This window comes from Lissotriton helveticus, chromosome 1_1 (assembly GCF_964261635.1).
Source record: "Lissotriton helveticus chromosome 1_1, aLisHel1.1, whole genome shotgun sequence".
Lineage (NCBI taxonomy): Eukaryota > Metazoa > Chordata > Amphibia > Caudata > Salamandridae > Lissotriton > Lissotriton helveticus.
The window spans coordinates 959597813-959617150 of record NC_136057.1 but is presented as its reverse complement, the minus strand read 5'-3'; the positions used below and the strand labels follow the sequence as shown (position 1 = coordinate 959617150).

Here is a 19338-nt window from a genome sequence, read left to right as displayed (position 1 = left end):
GGTGGCAATGTGTAAAGCATTTTCACAACACACACAGTAACAACACACTAGGCACACCACAAAAGGAACTCCACACAAGGTTATATGAAAATAGCCTTTGTATTATAAGAAAAACACATCAGATAGTAATCACACAATATACACTGTGCCAACTGGCACGGGCAATATTTACAAGGGATTATTTACATGTGACAGGGCCACATGGGCCACTGTCAGAATTAGCCCTTAGTAAAGAATAGTAAAAGTAAGAATATATATGAACTCAGAACACAGCCAGTAATCACTGGCAGACACTATACTCAGCGTCAACCTGTAATATAAAACATAAAAGGTACAGTATCACATAAGGCGAGAACTCTATTCTGCGCCAATCTCATAATTCTAAATCTAATAGACCACAACTCCTAAACATAACTTGCATCAGGACAGAAACTTAGTAACATAACCTGCAGTAGGGAATAAATCAAACCTAGACCACAGTAGAGAAATAAAACAATAGGTAAAACCTAATAAGTGTAAAAGCATATCTATGCATAAATCAAGGTGCATATAACATACTATAAACATGACACTTCCTAGCACCTATGAAAAGGGCCTTGCGCCCTACAAAACCTAATAGTCCCCTAGGCCAACTGGCCATCTCTAAGGGGCTCAAATGCCCTCTGTCCAAAGTCAGGGCTGCTGCCTAAGCTGCGATAGTCACGGGGGCGCACTTGGCGCAAGCCTAAACGTGGCAGCTGCCCACTACTTGCTGGGCAGCTGGGAATCTTCAATGAAGGGTCTAAACGTTACAGCTTGCACTAAGTGCTGCGCAGCTGTGCAGGCAGAGATGGGGGCAAAGGAGTGCGTCTCACTCCTGGATTCAAAGTACTTGTCCCCCTAAAAGAAAGGTCCTAAACAGTGCAGCTGCCCAAAACTTGCTGGGCAGCTGTGAAGTCAAAACTGCGACATGGGCTCTCACTGGCCCTCAGAATAACAATGTGCCAAACATTGGAGCCACACGGGGCTCTGAAGGTAAATGCTGCGCATGTGGGAGCCATCTGGCTCTGAAAACACATTAGCACTCTGTGGGAGCCTCGTAGGCTTTGGAAAGTGAATAATGATGCACCTGTTGGAGCCTGCTAGGCTCTAAAAGTCAAATATGCCCAACGGGGGTATGACTGACCCATGAGGACCCCACTGGGCCCTTTCAGTAAATATGTCCCAAGTGGTGGGCACGGGGGGGGCGGGCACCAACAACGTGCCCCGACACCACACCGCCTAAACAATGAAGCATGGGCCCCTCTGGGCCCAAGTAAGCAATTGGGCCAGGCGTCGGAGCAGCCCTCTGCAACTCGGGGCTGCTCTGGCGAGAGGCACCGGAAGGGTGCCTCAACTTCACTACCCCCAGCCGGCTTTACTCACCGGCTCTTCCAGACTCCACACTGAGGCGGGGAAGACTCCTGGCTCGGCGGCACGCGGGGCTCTCCCTGGTCATGGGAGCCCCGCCACATAAGCTTCACCCGGTCCCCCATCTCGGGACCAGGACTCAGTGCGGAGCCCGCGAGGCTTCGTGAGGCATCCCTCCAGGCTGCCGGGGCGTGTGCGGGACTTCCTGTTTCACTGCAGGCCCCGCCCACGTCCCGGGCAAGGATGCCTGATTTCCTGGGGGCCGCGGCGGTGATTCTCTCAGCGATATGAGAGGTAGGCTCCCTCGAGAGGACGACAATAAAGTTAGGAGGGGGCACCCGCTTTGGCTCCCATAAACGGGGAGGGCACCCGTATTAATATTAAATTGAAACAAAGAACGCAGGGTGGGCACCTGCGCACAAAAGAAATTAAATAAGCGGGTGGGCACCCGCAATGAGCACGAGGAGGGGGTTACCTAGGCAGGGGGAATCCCTCTCACACGCTGCAGCCCAGCGCTGCAGGGTAAAAATAGAGCACTTCCAGAGGGGAAAACCAAGCGCTCACCAGGCCAGCATTCCCAAAGTAAAATACAGCGCTCCCATGCTGAAAAAGGTCCTTGGAGCTGGGAAAAAGGTAAAGCCAAAAGGTTTCCAGGGCAAGGCAGAAGGGCCCTAGAAAGAAGTCCTCCAGGCATCCAGGGGCTGGGCAGAGCCCCGGGAGGCAAGCCTTCCCCTGAGCTCCAGCAGCAGCACGCCCCTGGCAGATTCCAGTCAAAAGAACAAGAACATTTACTTGGGGTCACGGCCCCTCTTTTATACACAGAAATCCTTTGTTGTAGCAGTGTAGGCAAGGGGAGAACCAGATGCAGCGGGTTCTGGAGCACTTTGTTTTGCTCAGCCCCTCTCCCTATTCACAAGACAGATCAGGGACATCAGACGCACCACCACCCTGCCATCAACATGTAGATCTCCCCATTCACCACCGGGCAGACCTATCCTGACTCCTGGAGCCAGGCACACCAGCCAGCTCCAGCCAATCACCAGCCAGACAGCCAATTCACATTCACTGCACAGACATGCCAACTCCTAAAAGTGGCACTTCTACACTAGACACAATAAATCTGCGCACACCATCGCGCAGCATTTATTATCACGAGTTCGCACATACCAAACTCGACCTTGCACTCCCCACATATCAGGAATTACCACGGGCACACATATCCCCCATGCAATCCTATGGGGGGGGAAGGCCACTCTCAGCACACACACTCCGAGTACCCACTCACTTTACACTGGGCCACAGTGCTAAAGTGCGCAGAGGCCTAAAATCAGTACTACTATGCCAGAGGCTAAAGGCAAAAAGCTTAGGGGTGAACCTGCCAAAAAGGCCAAAGTCCAACAAGTACCATAAAAAGTTGAAGTAGAATTAGAAATAAGAAAGACTCACAGGACTGTAAACTGAGATGAGTGCACCAATACTGGGATTAAATAGCCCGCTCTGGTGTGCACCATTGTGCATGTTCTGGCCAGTATAATCGCCAATTATAGCCTTCATCTGTAGGATCCAAACACTAATTCAAAGGGGAAATTGAGAAGTCCCCATTAGTGTTGGATACCCTCAGTTCTTGATATAACATGCTGTGCAGTAACAGTGATCTTGTGATACAAGCACAGACAGCCATATTTCACTCTATTAGATCCTGTAGTGTAAGATAATTAGCCTCAACCAATGCTTTCTCAGATTGATATAGCAAGGGAGAGAGGAAGCGTGTCCTTATTGGAGTGCAGAACTCTGTGACAATTTGCCATCTGATATAATTAAAAGACTTTGGGGCTCATTACGATGTCGGGTGGAAACTTTCCGCCTGACTCAGAATCGGGACCGACCGACTCATGGTCGGCAGTTCCGCCCACCCAATTACGATGCGACTGAACACTGTTCGTCGGATTCCCATTGTATCCTATGGGAGTTTGTGTTCTGCCCGACAACCGGCCCTAACACAGGCTCCAATGGGGAAATGCGGTGTGTGTGTAAAACCCGGCACCCTGCTGGTGCCTGCCACACAGTGCAGGGTTTTACAGGGGGGGTCCCTTAGGTACCCCCTCGGCCACCAAACGGAGGCCGCATGATAAAGGGGCCCCCAAAGTCACTTTCTGACAGCCTTTTCGTATCGGACAGTCCAGCACGGAAAGGCTGTTGGAAATCAACATAGTTATCCCGAGGTCGGAAGCGCTGTCCTTAGGGGTGTACGATACGGTTTTGACTGACACAAATTCTCCGAGAACCTGTCGGAACCGATTTGGAAAGACCGTGCAGTTTACCTTCGGACCGCGAACATCGTAAACGGTCGGCTGGAATGTAAACCGACGTAGTCAGTCAGAAGGGCTCCGACGCGGTCGAGGAAAATCCGCCTGTCGGGAGGAGACTTTCCGCCCAACATCGTAATCGGACCCTTTCTAGTGAAAGTCTGAAGTGAAAAGAGAAATTATGAACCCTAAATATAAGTTATTCTTATAGGAAGGGGAAATAGAACAAAATACCTTTTCCAGACCACTGTAGACCAACAGCACATATACTTTGGTACAGGAGAAGATTTGCAAATGGCATAAAGGTCATCACAATATATTTTCTATCAATGTTTAGACTTCATCAAAGGCATAGTAAACACTACTGGCTTCAGACAATACAGCAGTATGATAAATCTCAATTGATATTTGCAAAATTAAAGCTAACCATCAAAGTCTTAAGAGTTATTCACTCATCATCTGTTCTTGTAACAACTGCAGAAATTAATCTGAAGCCACTCGAAATATAGATTGTTTAGAACCACCTTAAACCGATATTGTGCAACACTGTGAAGCATTGAAGCATGGGATTGTCCAGTCTTATCAAAGCATGTGGCCGAGCCATCCCCATTTTGAAAGGTTTGAAGTTACTGTGTTCCTAATCTTCATATAAACCTTGTACCCTAGCACTCTGACGCTCAGCCCCTTCTCTATGCATTTCAGTTAAGGTTTAGCAGAGGAAGAGCCATAATTGGCAGGAAGCTTGCCCTTCCCTGCCCACATTTGAAGGTGGATAAACGACTAGCAGAGGATCCGCTAGCTCTGTCATTGGAAACCCTTGACCAGGCAACTTAAAAAGTATTCCATAACCCCTACACTCGGGAAGAAAACTTCCTGCGCCTCAGCTACATTGTTTATTGGTTTCTCAAAAACAAGTCCACCTTTTCGGTATTTGTTTCTAAGAAATACAAATAATGCAGATTGAGCCATCAGTACTTGGCAGCCAACTTGAAGTTCACTGTTGTCTAAATTGCCCCTTGTATTCAAAGAGCAAACTTCTCCCAGATCCATCTTTCTTGAATTACAGTTGCATAAGAAGAACAGAAACATGAATCCTTGGCCTGTTTTCAGTGTGGTTTGTGTGCCTTTTAGAAACCTACTTTACAATAACTAAGACACTTATGGCTTTATTTAGAGTTTGGTGGACAGGATACCTCTCCACAGACATGTCAGAGAACACTGTCCACCAAACTGACTGTCACTATTTAGAGTCCGCGCACCGTCACGTTTTTGTGTGCGGCTCCTCCACCAGCTCTGCTGATTCAGAAAAGGGGGTGGTGATGAACAGAGTGCCTGAATTAAGCAGACCACTCTTACCCAGTCCAAAGATCAGGGCTTGATCCATCACCGTTTTTTAGCTCACTGCACCATCCCAGCTCAGAACTTGGCTATATTCAAATTAGTCTGTTCCTCTCCCAGTGCATGATGGGAACAGGGCAAACCAAACTACCAAGCCAATTCTTGTACTGGGAAGGAAACAAGCTTCCGGGGACCGGTTTCTGCCATTTCAGGCGTCGTCGGCCCGGCTTGCTTGAATCCTGATGGTGCAATGAGTAAGGGACTCACATCTGAGTATACCCTTCCACGCTTATGGTGGACAAAATGATTCAGAAAAGGGGGTGGTGATGAACAGAGTGCCTGAATTAAGCAGACCACTCTTACCCAGTCCAAAGATCAGGGCTTGATCCACCCCCTTTTCTGAATCATTTTGTCCACCATAAGCGTGGAAGGGTATACTCAGACATGAGTCCCTTGCTCACTGCTCCATCAGGATTCAAGCAAGCCGGGCCGACGACGCCTGAAATGGCAGAAACCGGTCCCCGGAAGCTTGTCTCCTTTCTGGTGAAGAATTGGCTTGGTAGTTTGGTCTGCCCTGTTCCCATGATGCACTGGGCCAGGGACAGACTAATTTGCATATAGCCAGGTTCTGAGCTGGGATGGGGCAGTGAGCTAAATAACGGTGATGGATCAAGCCCTGATCTTTGGACTGGGTAAGAGTGGTCTGCTTAATTCAGACACTCTGTTCATCACCACCCCCTTTTCTGATCCACCAGCTCTGCTGGCAGAAACCTTACAACAACAGCTCAATGAACTTGGTGCTGTTGATGTAAGTGCTTCAGACATGTCATTCTTTGGGAGTTCGTTTTTGTAAATCAAAAGTTTTTGAGCGGCTGGATGAAGCATGGCACCAGCAAGAAGAATCTATGCCTTCAGAGGAGCCACTGTGGTGGCAACTACTTTGAAGGCACAGAGATCTGTGCCAGGCCAGCAGAGATCTCTAAATACAGAAGGAGTTAATCAGCCAGGGCAGAGAAGGTAACTTCCTCTCCCACTGTAGTGGGCTACCGGCTGTCTGCCAAACATTATATGAGACCCTTAGGTGCTCATTCACACCTACACAAAACCCCATATTATGGTTTATTAGGATAAAATATTTTTGTGTATTTTTTAGTTTGTGATTTTTGCAAATAGTGCTAGAATTGCTCCTGCTTAGCAATGTGTTGTGCTATGATTTATCACAAGCTATAAACTAGAGGGAATATTGTCGCAAATCCAGAATACGTAGTAGTCATCTGAGGCAAGTAACAAATGCCTGACTAGTCAAAATGTTTCCTCTTACGCTGAATAAATAAACAGTCGTGTACCATTACCATATTAATGTAATAAACGATTCGACACACTATATTTGTTTTTCAGTTGATGGTGATCCGCACTTCATCGTCCATTTACCTAAAAGCCAGATGGATGTATGCTTTAATATTGACTCACAACCTGGTAAAATCTTTAACATGATCTCCGACCCTGATACAGGTAAGTTCAACTAAAGGGCGAAAATGCCAACGTTACTACATGTAATTTGGAAGAAGGAATAGGTATTAGTGTGTATTTTGTGACTCGGTTCATAGATAGTTTGCAGCCTTCTCCAAACAGTAGCATTTCTCATGAAAATTACACTTGATGATTTATTTTTTTTACAAATCTACATTTTACATTTGTTGTGCTAATATTATGTTCGTCTATAGCTTTAAAGGCAAGAAAATCCCCAGTAATGAAACAGCAGTGCACACACGGAGGTAGAGCTGGATTGCAGGCATGGTCCAGTCAAAGCAAAGAGGCAGCAATATTTCTGTTGTGCTAGTGGCATATGGCTGACATCTCATTCCACATTTTGCACCCCACAAAAGTCGTCAATGCTCCAAGAACTTTTCTGAACCTATGTTACAGTCGAAGGTGATAATGGGAGAGAGTTGCAAGACTGAAAGTTTAGTTTTAACTACCACCTGTATTTCCTTTGTCAAAGAGAACGATGTTCTACTCTTCGAACCTGGATCTACAAATCTAAACATGTATTTTTCTATCGGTCATTCATATTTAAATATATGGAAAGGGGCCCTTTCAGTGTTCCCTGTAATCCACATACAAAATTGTTCAAAGGAGGAGTTAAACAACAACAGGAAAGCTGTTGTGTTGATATGAACATTAAAGCTAACTATAAATTGCACCCCAGATTACCTAACATTTTGCTTTGGGTTTGCAATACTTTTTTGATGCAGCCTGAGGCAAAATGTATTTCGGAATTTACTAAGCCACACAAAGCCCATCTTGCATGGATTAGTTTATGTTTTTTTAAAGTAAGGTCCAGCAGTGCTTACCTGTGCCTTGTGTTACCTTGGGTCGGTGAGGTGTTCCATAGGTATTGTAGCGTCCTCCCATGCCCAATAGCATGCAAATGACTACACCACACAAGGAGCTCTGTACTGCACAACTTTATTCTTCAGTGTGCAACCGTTAACTAAGTCGCAAATGCATCACCAACTTTATTTAAACATAAGGGGACACACCCCAACGTTTACGTTACTCCTATGGAGGCCTTCATGGACCAGACAGGTCCCGTTATACAAATACATACAAGACACTACGGGCCTCATTTGTGAAAATTGACGCATCGCTGCGTGAAAACAACGATGCGTCACTTTTCATTGCGCCCTCCTTGTGACACCAATGATGCGTCATATTTACAGTATGACGCATCATGTCGCAAGGAGTTACAGATACGTCAGTATTTCTGACGTATCTGTAGTCGCAAAAGTGACGCATTGCTGGAGTGTGTCACAAAAGTGACGCAACTCCAGCAATGTGTCCTTTCACATGGGGCAAGCCTCATGTAAAAGGGCCTGCATCAGTCTTACGCCTGCTGTGAGGCAGGCGTAAGATTCTGACGCATTTGAGTCCTAGAAGTGGCGCAATGAAATCTCATAGATTTCGCTGCGTCACTTCCATGACCCTTTCTTGCGTCAGTACACCCCCCTTGTATACATTATACCTGGCGCAGGTATAATGTGGCGCAGGGGTTTACAAAGTGACGCATCAACCTAGATGCGTCACTTTGTAAATATGGCGCAAAAAAGGTGAATTTTTTACCCCCACTGTTGCGTCACAAAAAGTGACGCACGGGAGGCGAAAAAGTGACGCACAGCCTCATAAATGAGGCCCTACAAGTTTCCCTGTGCATCCAACCATGGGTTTTGAAACAAACCAAGATTTATTAAAGTCTTTAAACCTGGATTTGCTCCAAAATGATGCACCTACCTGAGGCTGGTGTAACATATCCCTTGCATGTGTGCTGCAGTCTGAGATTCTATGAATAGTCTTAAGGAATATTTTTTCTACTGGGAGGTAGTCCTTCCTTAACAGAAGCTATTCTGACCACAACATAGTCACTCGTGCGTCATGGAGCAAGGGTGCTTGCATTGACATTAGGCTGCCAAAAGTGTGCCAGCCCAAGAAAAGATCAGAAGTGCATGGCAATGTTTGTAAATATGGAGCATTTCTGCTCTCTGCGTTTCACCCAGTGCAGCTCACTGCAGCAAGTTCCCTTTACTGCGTTGCGTGAAAGTTTAATAAATCTGTGCCTGTATCTTTGATGGAACTGTCAGTCTGGAGCATTTTCCTGTATTTTTGAAAAGATACTAGGATTGCGGACCTTAGTACAGCGAAGGTGGTGGTGAATATGCACATATCACAAGCACTTATCTCTGCAAGGAACTCAAATGTTATCAATGCAAAAAGTCTTACTTTAAACCTAGGAAGCCTCTTACATGCCATTTAGAAAACCTTCATAATAGAGCAATTGCTATTAGTTTAGAAAGTGTTCCATGTGAACTATTTTGCTACCTTCGGCTTACATGTATGAGAATTTATAAAAAGGTGGGTTTGAATGTGACGATAACACACATGATTTTAGTATCATCATAATCTGTACATATTCCTTGATTTTTCTTGGGGTTAGCTCTTTAATATTTTTTTCTGTGAAATTAGTGCTGCAAAATACTTTTTCCTCATGGATTTCTCAACAAAGTAAACCACACATTTGAATAGAACATTAAATGCAAATATTTGGAGTTACTAAATTAGATTTTTATAATAAAGTACAAACATTTGTTGATGAATACATTTGGGAAATAGAAATGTACATGAAATTTGAATGAAGCAGTGAATGGATCATTAAATTATGATTTTTTTATTGATATCCAAAAAACAAGAAGCGAGAAAACACTTTGTAATATGACATTAAAATGATGAATTATATTCTAACAATGTGTCAGTGTAAATTTGACTTTGAAACTGAAACGTAAACGAAATAATTGCAATGCAAAACCAATAAAAGAATTTCGATTTTCATTTAAAAGGAAAGAATGCAATCCTGGGTCATAATTAGGAGACCATATATCAATTAGTGTATTTTTCTCCAATTTTGAATAACTTTTCTATTCCTTGCAGTACAGGGTCCCAAACTGTGGTATATCTAACAGATTATATAGATAAATCAATCTTCATAGGTGTGTGACAGCTGGGTCATTTCAGATCCTCCTCCCCAATATCCAGAAATCTGCTCAGAACTCCTACATTTGTTAGGTAACTGTTGCAATTGTCTTAGTTGTGCTAATGATTTATGAGCATTGAGTATTTGCTGCATGTTATACTAGGCTTCCATGCTGTGGTTTTCCCTAACTTTTTGCCTTCAGACTGTGACTGTATTTTTGCTGCACACTTTACCACTGCTAACCAGTGCTAAAGAGCTTTTGCTCACGCCTTAAAACATGTTAGATTGGCTTATACCTAAATGGCATATTTAATATACTTGTAAGTTCCTAGTAAACTGGCACTACCAGTGCCCAATGCCTGTAAATTAATTGCTACTAGCTGTCCATCAATTATTCTTTTTGCAGTTGGCCTGCAGCACTGTTAATGCCAGCCACTCAAGTAGCACTTTAAACATGCATCAGGCCTGCCATTGCAACATGTGTGTGGGTAGTTTTAAACTACCATTTCGCCCTGCCAAATTAAACCTTTAACCAGACACAAACCTTCCTTTTAAATGAATATAAGTTGCCCGTGGGATAGGCCCCGGGCAACCCAGAGGGCAGGGAGCAATGTATTTAAAAAGTAGGACATGTACTTTTAAGATTTAAAAGGGCTGGTAGTAAAAAACTCTTAAAGTATTAGGTAGGAATTGCAATTTAAAATCATGACTTAAGTGGACGCCGGATTTTAAATTACAGTTCTGAAGATGGCATGTTTAGAAAATTATCAATCATGGGGGGTGGGATGCACACCTTGTATTCGATATTTTGAAATGTTTATTCAAGTATTCAAGGAATGCGTGCAGAATGGTGAAGTGGCACGCCCAAATGCTACTGTAATTAACAACAACTGTTTAAAGGGGGCAAACTCTTGCCCCCAACCAAGCGCACAGCTAAACGAGGCCCTCTTCGGCGGTCCTGTGTATCTCAACTTCATCCATGTAATCAATTTAAACCATTATAATCTTCTTTGAACCTCCATTTATCTTCTTAATTCAAATCCATGCTCGGAAAGTATTGCTTTTTTTTCATATTTCTAAGATTCTAACTGTGCCCATCCGGACCTCGTGAAAGAATACAAATAGTGCAGAGTTCATCACAAGCAGTACTTTATTCAATGAAAATCCCAATGCATTTCGGGCCGCAAATCGCTCTCCATCAGGGGACACTAAAATGATAATAAAAATAATTACCATTCAATATACTTCACACAAACTACCATTTAACAATGTCTAGCATAAAAAAGAACTTCTTTTAAAAGTTTCCCACATTGTTGAAATTGCATTAGAACTTGTTATATACCCGCAGTACAACCAGCTTTCAGAGCCAATCTCCATATTGGGCTATACGTGGATTTGAGTTAAGAAGATAAATGCAGGTTCAAAGAATATTATAATGGTTTAAATTAACTACATGGATGAAGTTGAGATACACAGAACCGCCGAAGAGGGCGTCTTTTAGCTGTGCATTTGGTTGATGTTTAGAAAATTGGCATTTTCTTGCATTAGCCATTTGGTGCCTCAAGCTTGTCTCTGGGTCACATGACTAAGTGTGGGTGACAGTTGGACTTTGTATATTCATCCTAGACAGCTACACACAATTGAGAGCTTAGGTGTGATTGGATGGGCCATCTCTAGCAGGATAGGAGGGAGGAGCGAGCCCAGTCCCACTTGTCTTGAATAGGTTGTGTCCTGTCGCCACACAAAGGGCTGCATACTCCCTTTTGTTAGTTTGGAGCCAGGAAGGCAGGGCACCTGTTCACTTCAAATGCATGCCTCTAGTAGCGTCTCTCCACTTCAAAGGCACAGCTGGGTATAAATACTGGACCTCAGACACCACCACTTCAGTACACTTCTGGACCTGTGTATGCCCTGCCAGACAGAAGGGCTTCTGTGCTACTACAAGGACTGCCACTCTGCTGAACTGCTGCTCTGATGAAACTGCTGTCCTGCTGTGCTAACCTGCTGCCCTCTTGCCTGGGTGAGAAGGACTGGACCTGCATCTCTTGAACCCAGAACCCAGAGTGACTCCAAGGGTTAGATGGATAGGCTCCTGATCTAAAGCCTTAGGGACACAACAGTCTGCCAACAAGCTTGCCCCAGCACCTGGACTCTTTGCGTCTGTGAGTCTACCCTGCCAAGTAGTGTCACCACAGATCTGGACCCTTGGAAGTGGGCTTAAGGTGCCAGGCTGAAGATCCCGCGGAACCAACGCATCTCCTTGGCTATGCGATGCAAACCCGCACAGAACTGATGGCTATTTATTTTATTTATTTATTTATTATTTATCTGGCGCGTGAATCATCCCCAGCGGGATCTCTCGGCGCCTCAGCTATCTACTGGTGTGTGGATTGGACCCATCGAAAAGACCCAGATTACCTTTGCAGCCTCTTCAGAACCGCCACTGCTCAATGCATCTACAGCCCAGGTCCTCCCATCACTCATTGACGGAAGCCTCAACGCCAATGCCAGCCTCTACATCACAGCCGTGCAGCTCCTCGGAACTGACGCTTCTCCCTGACTGCACTTCGCATCCTCGACGCCTGACTTTGCATCGCAAGCCCTGTCAACGGGATCCTCGACGACAATGCAGGCTCTCGCACCGCAGCCTCGCAGCATCTCAGAATCAACGCATCACTTTGGCTGCGCAATGCTTCTTCAACACAGATCCTTGCAAAGCTCTGCAAACCATGATTTTAGGACTCTGTTCAGCTGGACTAACTGAGTCCATGTAGCCGGCTGCACTCCAGTGCAGTGGGCCTGAACTTGTGACTTTTTTCCGGTTCGGCGTGACCAGATATCCACAGTTAGCACTTTGAATGAATAAATAAATGAATTTATGATTTATATCGCGCTCAAATGCCCGAGTGCGTCTAGGCACTACAGCGGAGGAGAAAATACCAAGGAGAGAGTCAGTGCATAAAAAGCCAAGTTTTTATCGCCTTTCTGAAAGAGAGAAGAGTTGTGCTGTTCTTTATGGATAACGGCAATCTGTTCCACAATTTGACAGTGTGGAAAAAGAAACTATTTCCTCCCCAGTGCACCCTTCTGATTTTTGATACTGGAAGAAGTTTGCTCGTGGCAGAACGAAGTGTTCTGTTTGGGAGATACCATAGGAGGTGGTGTTTCAAATATTCAGTTACTATCCCTGAAGTGCTTTGAAGGTCAAACATAAGGCCTTAAATTCCGCTCTTTTTTTCACCGGCAACCAGTGAAGATGTTTAAGGCCCTGGGACACGGACTGAAACTTAGGGATGTTCAGCAGCATCCTAGCAGCGGAATTTTGAACCTGTTGGAGCTAGGCAAAATGTTGTTTTTGAACACCCAAATACAAAGCATTGCCATAGTCCAATCTAGCTAAGGACAAAGATATTACCAATGTCTTAGCAGTAGATGGCGTAATATAAGGTTTTACCTCTGAATCAGTTTTAAGGTTAAATGTACCTGAGAAGCAACCTTATTAACTTGAGATCGAAATGTAAGACCGTCATCAAAAATTACTCCCAAATTCTTGACCTTTTTTACTGGAATAGGAGGAATTCCCATTGACTGAGGCCACCATTTCTCGGACCATATGGAGGGATCCGAGCCCAAAAGAAGCACCTCGGTTTTACTTCCGTTTAACCTTAAGCAGTTTGTATTCATCCAGTGATCTACAGATGTCATACATTGATTGAAATGAGCTGCTGTCTCATCTGGATTGCCAGAGAAAGAAACCACAATCTGAGTATCATCAGCATAAGATACTAACGAAAAACCAAACTGCCTGATGACATCTGCTAAAGGGGTAACATATAAATTAAACAACGTAGGGCTTAAAGATGAGCCCTGCGAAACCCCACACGGAAGTAAAAATTGCTTCAAGCATTGGTCATCCATCTGAACAAACTGGCATCTATTATTAAGGTAAGATCTAAGCAAGCTTAATGCCAAACCTGAGACTCCCAGCCCACGTAGCCTCAAGATGAGAATGTCGTGGCTCACGGTGTCGAAGGCTGCCGAGAGATCTAAAAGAATCAAGGCGGCCTTCACACCTGAATCTGCTGCCATGACCAAAGCTGTCTCCGTACCGTGCCCCTCCCGGAAGCCATATTGTGTGGGATCCAGCGAGTTCTGTAGGGCAACAAAGGACGTAAGCTGGTAGTTCATGATCTTCTCCAGCACCGTTGCTGGGAACGGGATCCTGGCTATAGGTCGATAATTGCTATGAACACCAGGGTCCAGACCAGATTTTTTCAACAGGGGGAGGATAGAGATCTTCTTCCATGTTTCAGGGAATATGCCAGAATCAAAAATCTCTTTAAAAAGCAAATAGAGTAGTTCACTAATTTCCTGAGCGGCATAGTGAAATACTTTTGGGGGGCAAGGATCAAAGGGAGCTCCTGATTTCACCTGTCTAACTGTTTGCAAGATCTGTTCTATGTTTGGAGGAACATAGACAGCCAAATCATGATCAAACTGTTTCGGAGAGGAAGAGGGTTCACTCACTTGAATCTTACTATTATTTTCACGGAATGTCTCATAAATAGAGAGCACCTTATCCCTAAAGAAATCTACCAATTGATTGCAAAGTGCAGCATTACTGTTGATAAGGGTGAGGTTAGAAGTGTCACTAACTCCTTTAGCACTGAGAAAAGTGTTTTACCATTTCATTTATAACTTTATTTCGATTTACATAGAAATCACAAAAGTTAAAACAACATATACATAGAAAAAAAAGAGTAGTTGGGCTACTCATTATAGTTGTCAAAAGACATAACAGGAATTATACAAAATATCCAATCGAGAACCTGAAATGTCCATTATAACAATGTTACTTAATATATTTAATACATTAAAACACAATCACTGCAAATACCTAAAATAGGGGCCCTGTAATAACAGAGAGAAGATCGTGTCAATATGGGGCTGTACATATTAAATGGTTCAAAATGCAAAGAGCCTATCAAAAGTGGACCGATGCCGCTGGCTCTTCTCTTTCCAGCGGAGTACCCATACCCAACCCAGATACTTAGCTACTGCAATCACAACTGTCCCTGCTACTGACGATTTAAGAGTTCTGAGTGCCTCTACGCAGGACCTCATGCCCAAATTGGTACAAGTGGGTTTCAACCATCTAGATCTAGGTTTGTTGAAAACGGGACAGACGAAAAAGATGTGACCTAGTGTTTCAGTCATGTCCGGACAAAATGGGCAGTTGCTTGATTGTAAGTTACCCCACTTTTATGTAAAGGTGTTAATCAGAAGCGTTCCCTACTTAAACTGGTGGAATAGCTTCCTGTCACGGGTTGATAGGATTATATCCCAGTACCCCTCATAATTTGGCTCCTTCTTAAAATCCAGGAAAACACCGGAAAGAGAAGAGCTAGGAGTGGGCACTATACGCTTCCTATTGACCATAGTCCAGAAGGCAGCTTTAAACTCCAGTTTGGATGGAAATATACTGTCAGCTGGGGAGGTCCACAAATGGCTCATCCCCATGTCTGACAGCGTATTTCTAACACTCCTGAACCACATCAAATTCTTATTTACATCTAAATCCCTGACTTCCACCAAAGACAGGGCATAGTGTGTGAGTTCAGGGGTGACCCAAAGCCTTCTCCAATAGGCAGCCATCCTATTGTGCGCCACATCCCTACTTTGATGGCACCCTAGATCCAAATACAATGGTACTAAAGGGGTCGATTGGGGGAGACCAATTATCGATCGCAGGAATTTATTCTGGGCCGTAGCAAGACAGTCCAAATTAGCATAGGCCCACAGCTCAGCCCCAGAAAGTAACGAGGCATTGATTTTTGAGTTGTAAAGCTGAAGCGCCGGTGCTTTAGGTTTTGTGTAGGACTGGCTGTGCTCCTTCAGCAGAACCCCTGTTAGTTGGGCGTGCCTAACAGCTAAACAGTTTATCTGCGGCTTCCAGTTTATCCTTCTGTCTATTAAACGCCCAGATATGAAAAGGCCAGGGATCCCTGATTCATGCGGACGACACCAGTAGCCTTTGGGGAGTTCGTCAGGACCATGTACTTGGTCTTGTCGACATTGACAACAAGATCATGGTCCCGACAGAACTCCTCAAATCTGGACAGGGCACGCTAAAGGCCCTGTCTGGTTTTAGAGAGAATGAGGGTGTCGTCCGCAAACATCAATAGCGGAACCCTAGACCCTGCATCGGAGCATCGGTAGGGAAATCCATAAAGTATTGAACAACCCCGTTAATATATAGTGAGAAAAGAGTGGGGGCATGGACCCACCCTTGTGTCACCCCCCTCTCGATCGGACATTTGTGTGTAGTATTGCCCCTAGCATCCCATCTGACCTGTGTGAAATTATTTGTGTATAATTTCACCACAAAAGCCAACAGATCTAACGGCATACCTAGCCTTTGTAGTGTGCACCACAACTTGTTGTGTGGGACCAAGTCGAAAGCCGACTTGAGGTCCATGAATGCTGCAAAGATGGTACCCCTCCCTATAATTACAGTTCGCCAATAAATAAGAATTAACCTCATAACCTGGTCGACAGCGCTAGTGCATTGTCGGAAACCTGCTTCGAGATTAGATAGAATAACATCCTCCTCAAGCCAGGCCTGAAGTGTTTTACTTGATGTGCTGCCTGCTCAATTTTATTAGAAAAATGACTACATTTTTTCTCCAAGATCATTTTTTTATAGACAGTCAATGACTGAGTATAGGTCGCTTTTTCCACATCTCCATAGAATTTTCTCCAATGCCTCTCAGCCCGTCTACGTCTGAAGACGTAGCGTATTTTTTCAGAGGCCAGGATATATACAGCTGATTGTATCCAATTATTAAAGGTGTTAGAAGCTGTATTAACTTCAGACATCAATATTGGTCTGGAGGCAGCTAGAGTTAATTGCAGTTGCAAGGGGCTAATTTCCTTCCAATTTCTCCCTGTGAAGGACCTAGAGGCAGACTGAGGACGAGCAAGATGATGGGATGACCTAAGTGAAAACTGAATAGCTTTGTGATCTGACCAGGGAATTTGCAAAATCTCCTGCATTTTCAGATGAGGGTTAGATGTAAATATACCGTCTAAAATGTGTCCAGCCTCATGAGTAGGATGTTTAATAATTTGTGTCATTGAGGCAGTGGCCATCAGCTCTAATAGTGAATTTGTATATGTATCATCAGCGTTTTCAAGATAATAATTAATGTCACCCAAGATGGAAAACTCCTGATGGTCAACACTAGCCTCAATAATATGGCTGATTATCTCTAAGAATTTGCTCTTTGTTTCCGGTGGCCTGTAGAGTAATACTCCATTAAATATGTAGTTTTCACTAATAGTAATTCCAAATGAAAGAAGTTCGCACTCAGGAACACTTCCTATGGTTGACCTTTTTATTGTTAGATTATCCTTAACAATAATTGCTACGCCCTCCCTGTTTTTCCTGTCTATCATTCCTAATAAATAGATATCCTTTGGGAATAGCCAATGAGAGCTCTATATCAAATGTATTGTCTGCCCAAGTCTCTGTAACAAATAACATATCTATATCATGAGCCTCCAACAGTTCCGCAAAAGCAGTGTTATGTTTAATCAAGGAGCAAGTATTCAAAAGTAAGCCTCGCAAACATTTTTGTTCCACTGTATGTGAGTTAAAAGTTTGTTGTTGTGCCCCAGAACAGCATCTGGTTTTAGTGAAGAGGAACTTTAAATTGCACAACGGGCAAACCACAGGCTCTTTAATGAAATCCAATAACGGGCATGGTTACTTTAACTGGACGTTAAGATTCAAGAGAGTATTTCTTGAATATGTAATAATTGTTTCTGGACTTGGCAATGAACAGGCAAGGGTGGTAGCCCTGGGCCCGGTCCAGGCGCGGACGGGCGCAGATGGGCTGGCCTTTGGCGCGCCAGCGGCGCGCCAGCGGCGCGGCAGAGGCGCGCCCGCTGCGCGCGTCCACCCCGACATGTTGTTTAAATAACAGTGGGTCGTGCATCCCGCGCTTCCCTCGACTGCTGCCCAACCCGGAAGTAGAATGAAGTGTGTCCGGACCCTTAGCCCTTCGCAACAAATGGCACAAGCCGCGGCGGAACGAGGCAGGGGCGGAGTTTACAGCAACAAAATGTAACAGTAGGTTTTGATTTTAATAAAAAAACGAACAATGTAAAAGCACCTCTATTGCTGGCCAAAATGCACAAAGCGATATTTTATAACTGTCCCCAGGTCTCCCATTCAATGTCAATATCAGCAAGGTTAAAATAAATCAGGTAAAAGGTAGAACCCCTTTGTGCATTTTGGTGCTGTTTTCACTAAAATCTTTAAAGTTAAATATCTCCAGTTCTACTAATTAAATTTTTATTGTTATGGTCTTATATTTATAAAAATAAGTTCTATTTTCTAACCTTGTGTGGGATCCTATTTGTGTGATGTTTTTACTTTATTACTGTTTGAAATATTGCCCAAATACTTTATATATTGCCTCTTAGTTAAGCCTGACTGCTCCGTACCAAGCTGCCACAGAGTTGAGCGCAGGTTAATTTAGGGTTAGCCTGTGCCTCACCCTGACAAGAATTAGGGTTGCTGCTTGACCAGGGTTCCTACCCCAGTCAACCAACAACCCAATTTCTCACGCTGGACCATGGCTAGTTTGCACAGAGTTACAGATAATATTTTTTACAGTTGCAGTCAAGGCATACACCTGATGGGGACTTACAGAAAGAGTGTTTGGCACAGTTAAACCAGCACCTCGCTTATTAGTTTCCAAAATGCTTGCTTTTTAAGTTGGAAACTGTAGTTTTAAACAAATCTGCAAGTGAGTTAGCATAGATGCAGTGAAAGACGAGTGTAATAGACGTAAGACAGTGGAAAATAACTCCCTCAAGGGATTTGATACTCAGATGATCTAGTTTAAGAAAATAAGACATTTGCTTTTCAGTGGACTTGGAATATATTTTGGGATGATCTTTAACAGGCATACTCTTTATCACTGTCTTGGTTCTCCACGTATCCTCTAGTTGGTGACATTTTTATTTGAGGGATTGTAGATCCTTGGTGGCACCAGGGTTGATAGTTGATTTAAATGTTGGCTTGTACGTCCAGTGCAATATTATGTAGAATATCATGACATATTTGATCAAATGAAGTTTCCTGGTTAGATATTGTGCAATCTGCAAGTATTATTTTCAATGCAAATTTAAATGAACACATGCAACCTTTTTCTTGTTCTTACTTTTTTAATAATACATAAGCAGAAGACATCTGTGATCGCTATTTTTATTAGACTGCTGTCTATGAACCATTTCATCTCACAATTTACCATAACATGGCTAATATTTGGACATTGTAATAGTCTGTCTAGTCCCAACATTTCTTTGTAATACTTCCTCATTGAAGATTTCCTAATTCTACATTTTAAAGGAGCTAAATGTATTAATATAACTATATTAAAGCAGAGGCGGCAACGACACAATAAATGTTTTGGTTTCAGATGTGCCCATTGTTAAATGACCCCCAACTCAATGATACGATATATTTTCCCTTACTATTTTTTAATGTGATCGGGTTCTCCATATCGTAACTGAGAGTTTGATTACTGGCCTGGGTCCATGCCAACTTTTCTTCACAGTCAACAGTTGTAATGTGTCTCTTTTGTTTGGATTTCTTAATGATTGGAGAGATACAAATAAGGGCCTTCAAAAAGCATATATCTTTGCGGATGCTAAAGACAGTCTTGAGTTCAGTGAAGGCTATTTTGTTGTTGTTGCAATAGTTCTATC

At 43.7% G+C, this 19338-nt stretch overlaps 1 protein-coding gene across 1 annotated transcript in view; it reads left to right on the top strand.

Annotated features, from left to right (window-relative positions):
• The window catches only part of ITIH2 (inter-alpha-trypsin inhibitor heavy chain 2), a 325176-nt gene that overhangs the window by 275676 nt on the left and 30162 nt on the right, over window positions 1-19338 (top strand). Inside the window, exon 17 of the mRNA XM_078677093.1 lies at window positions 6432-6545. Coding sequence (XP_078533219.1) covers window positions 6432-6545 — 114 coding nt within the window. The remainder of the gene's footprint in view (window positions 1-6431; window positions 6546-19338) is intronic.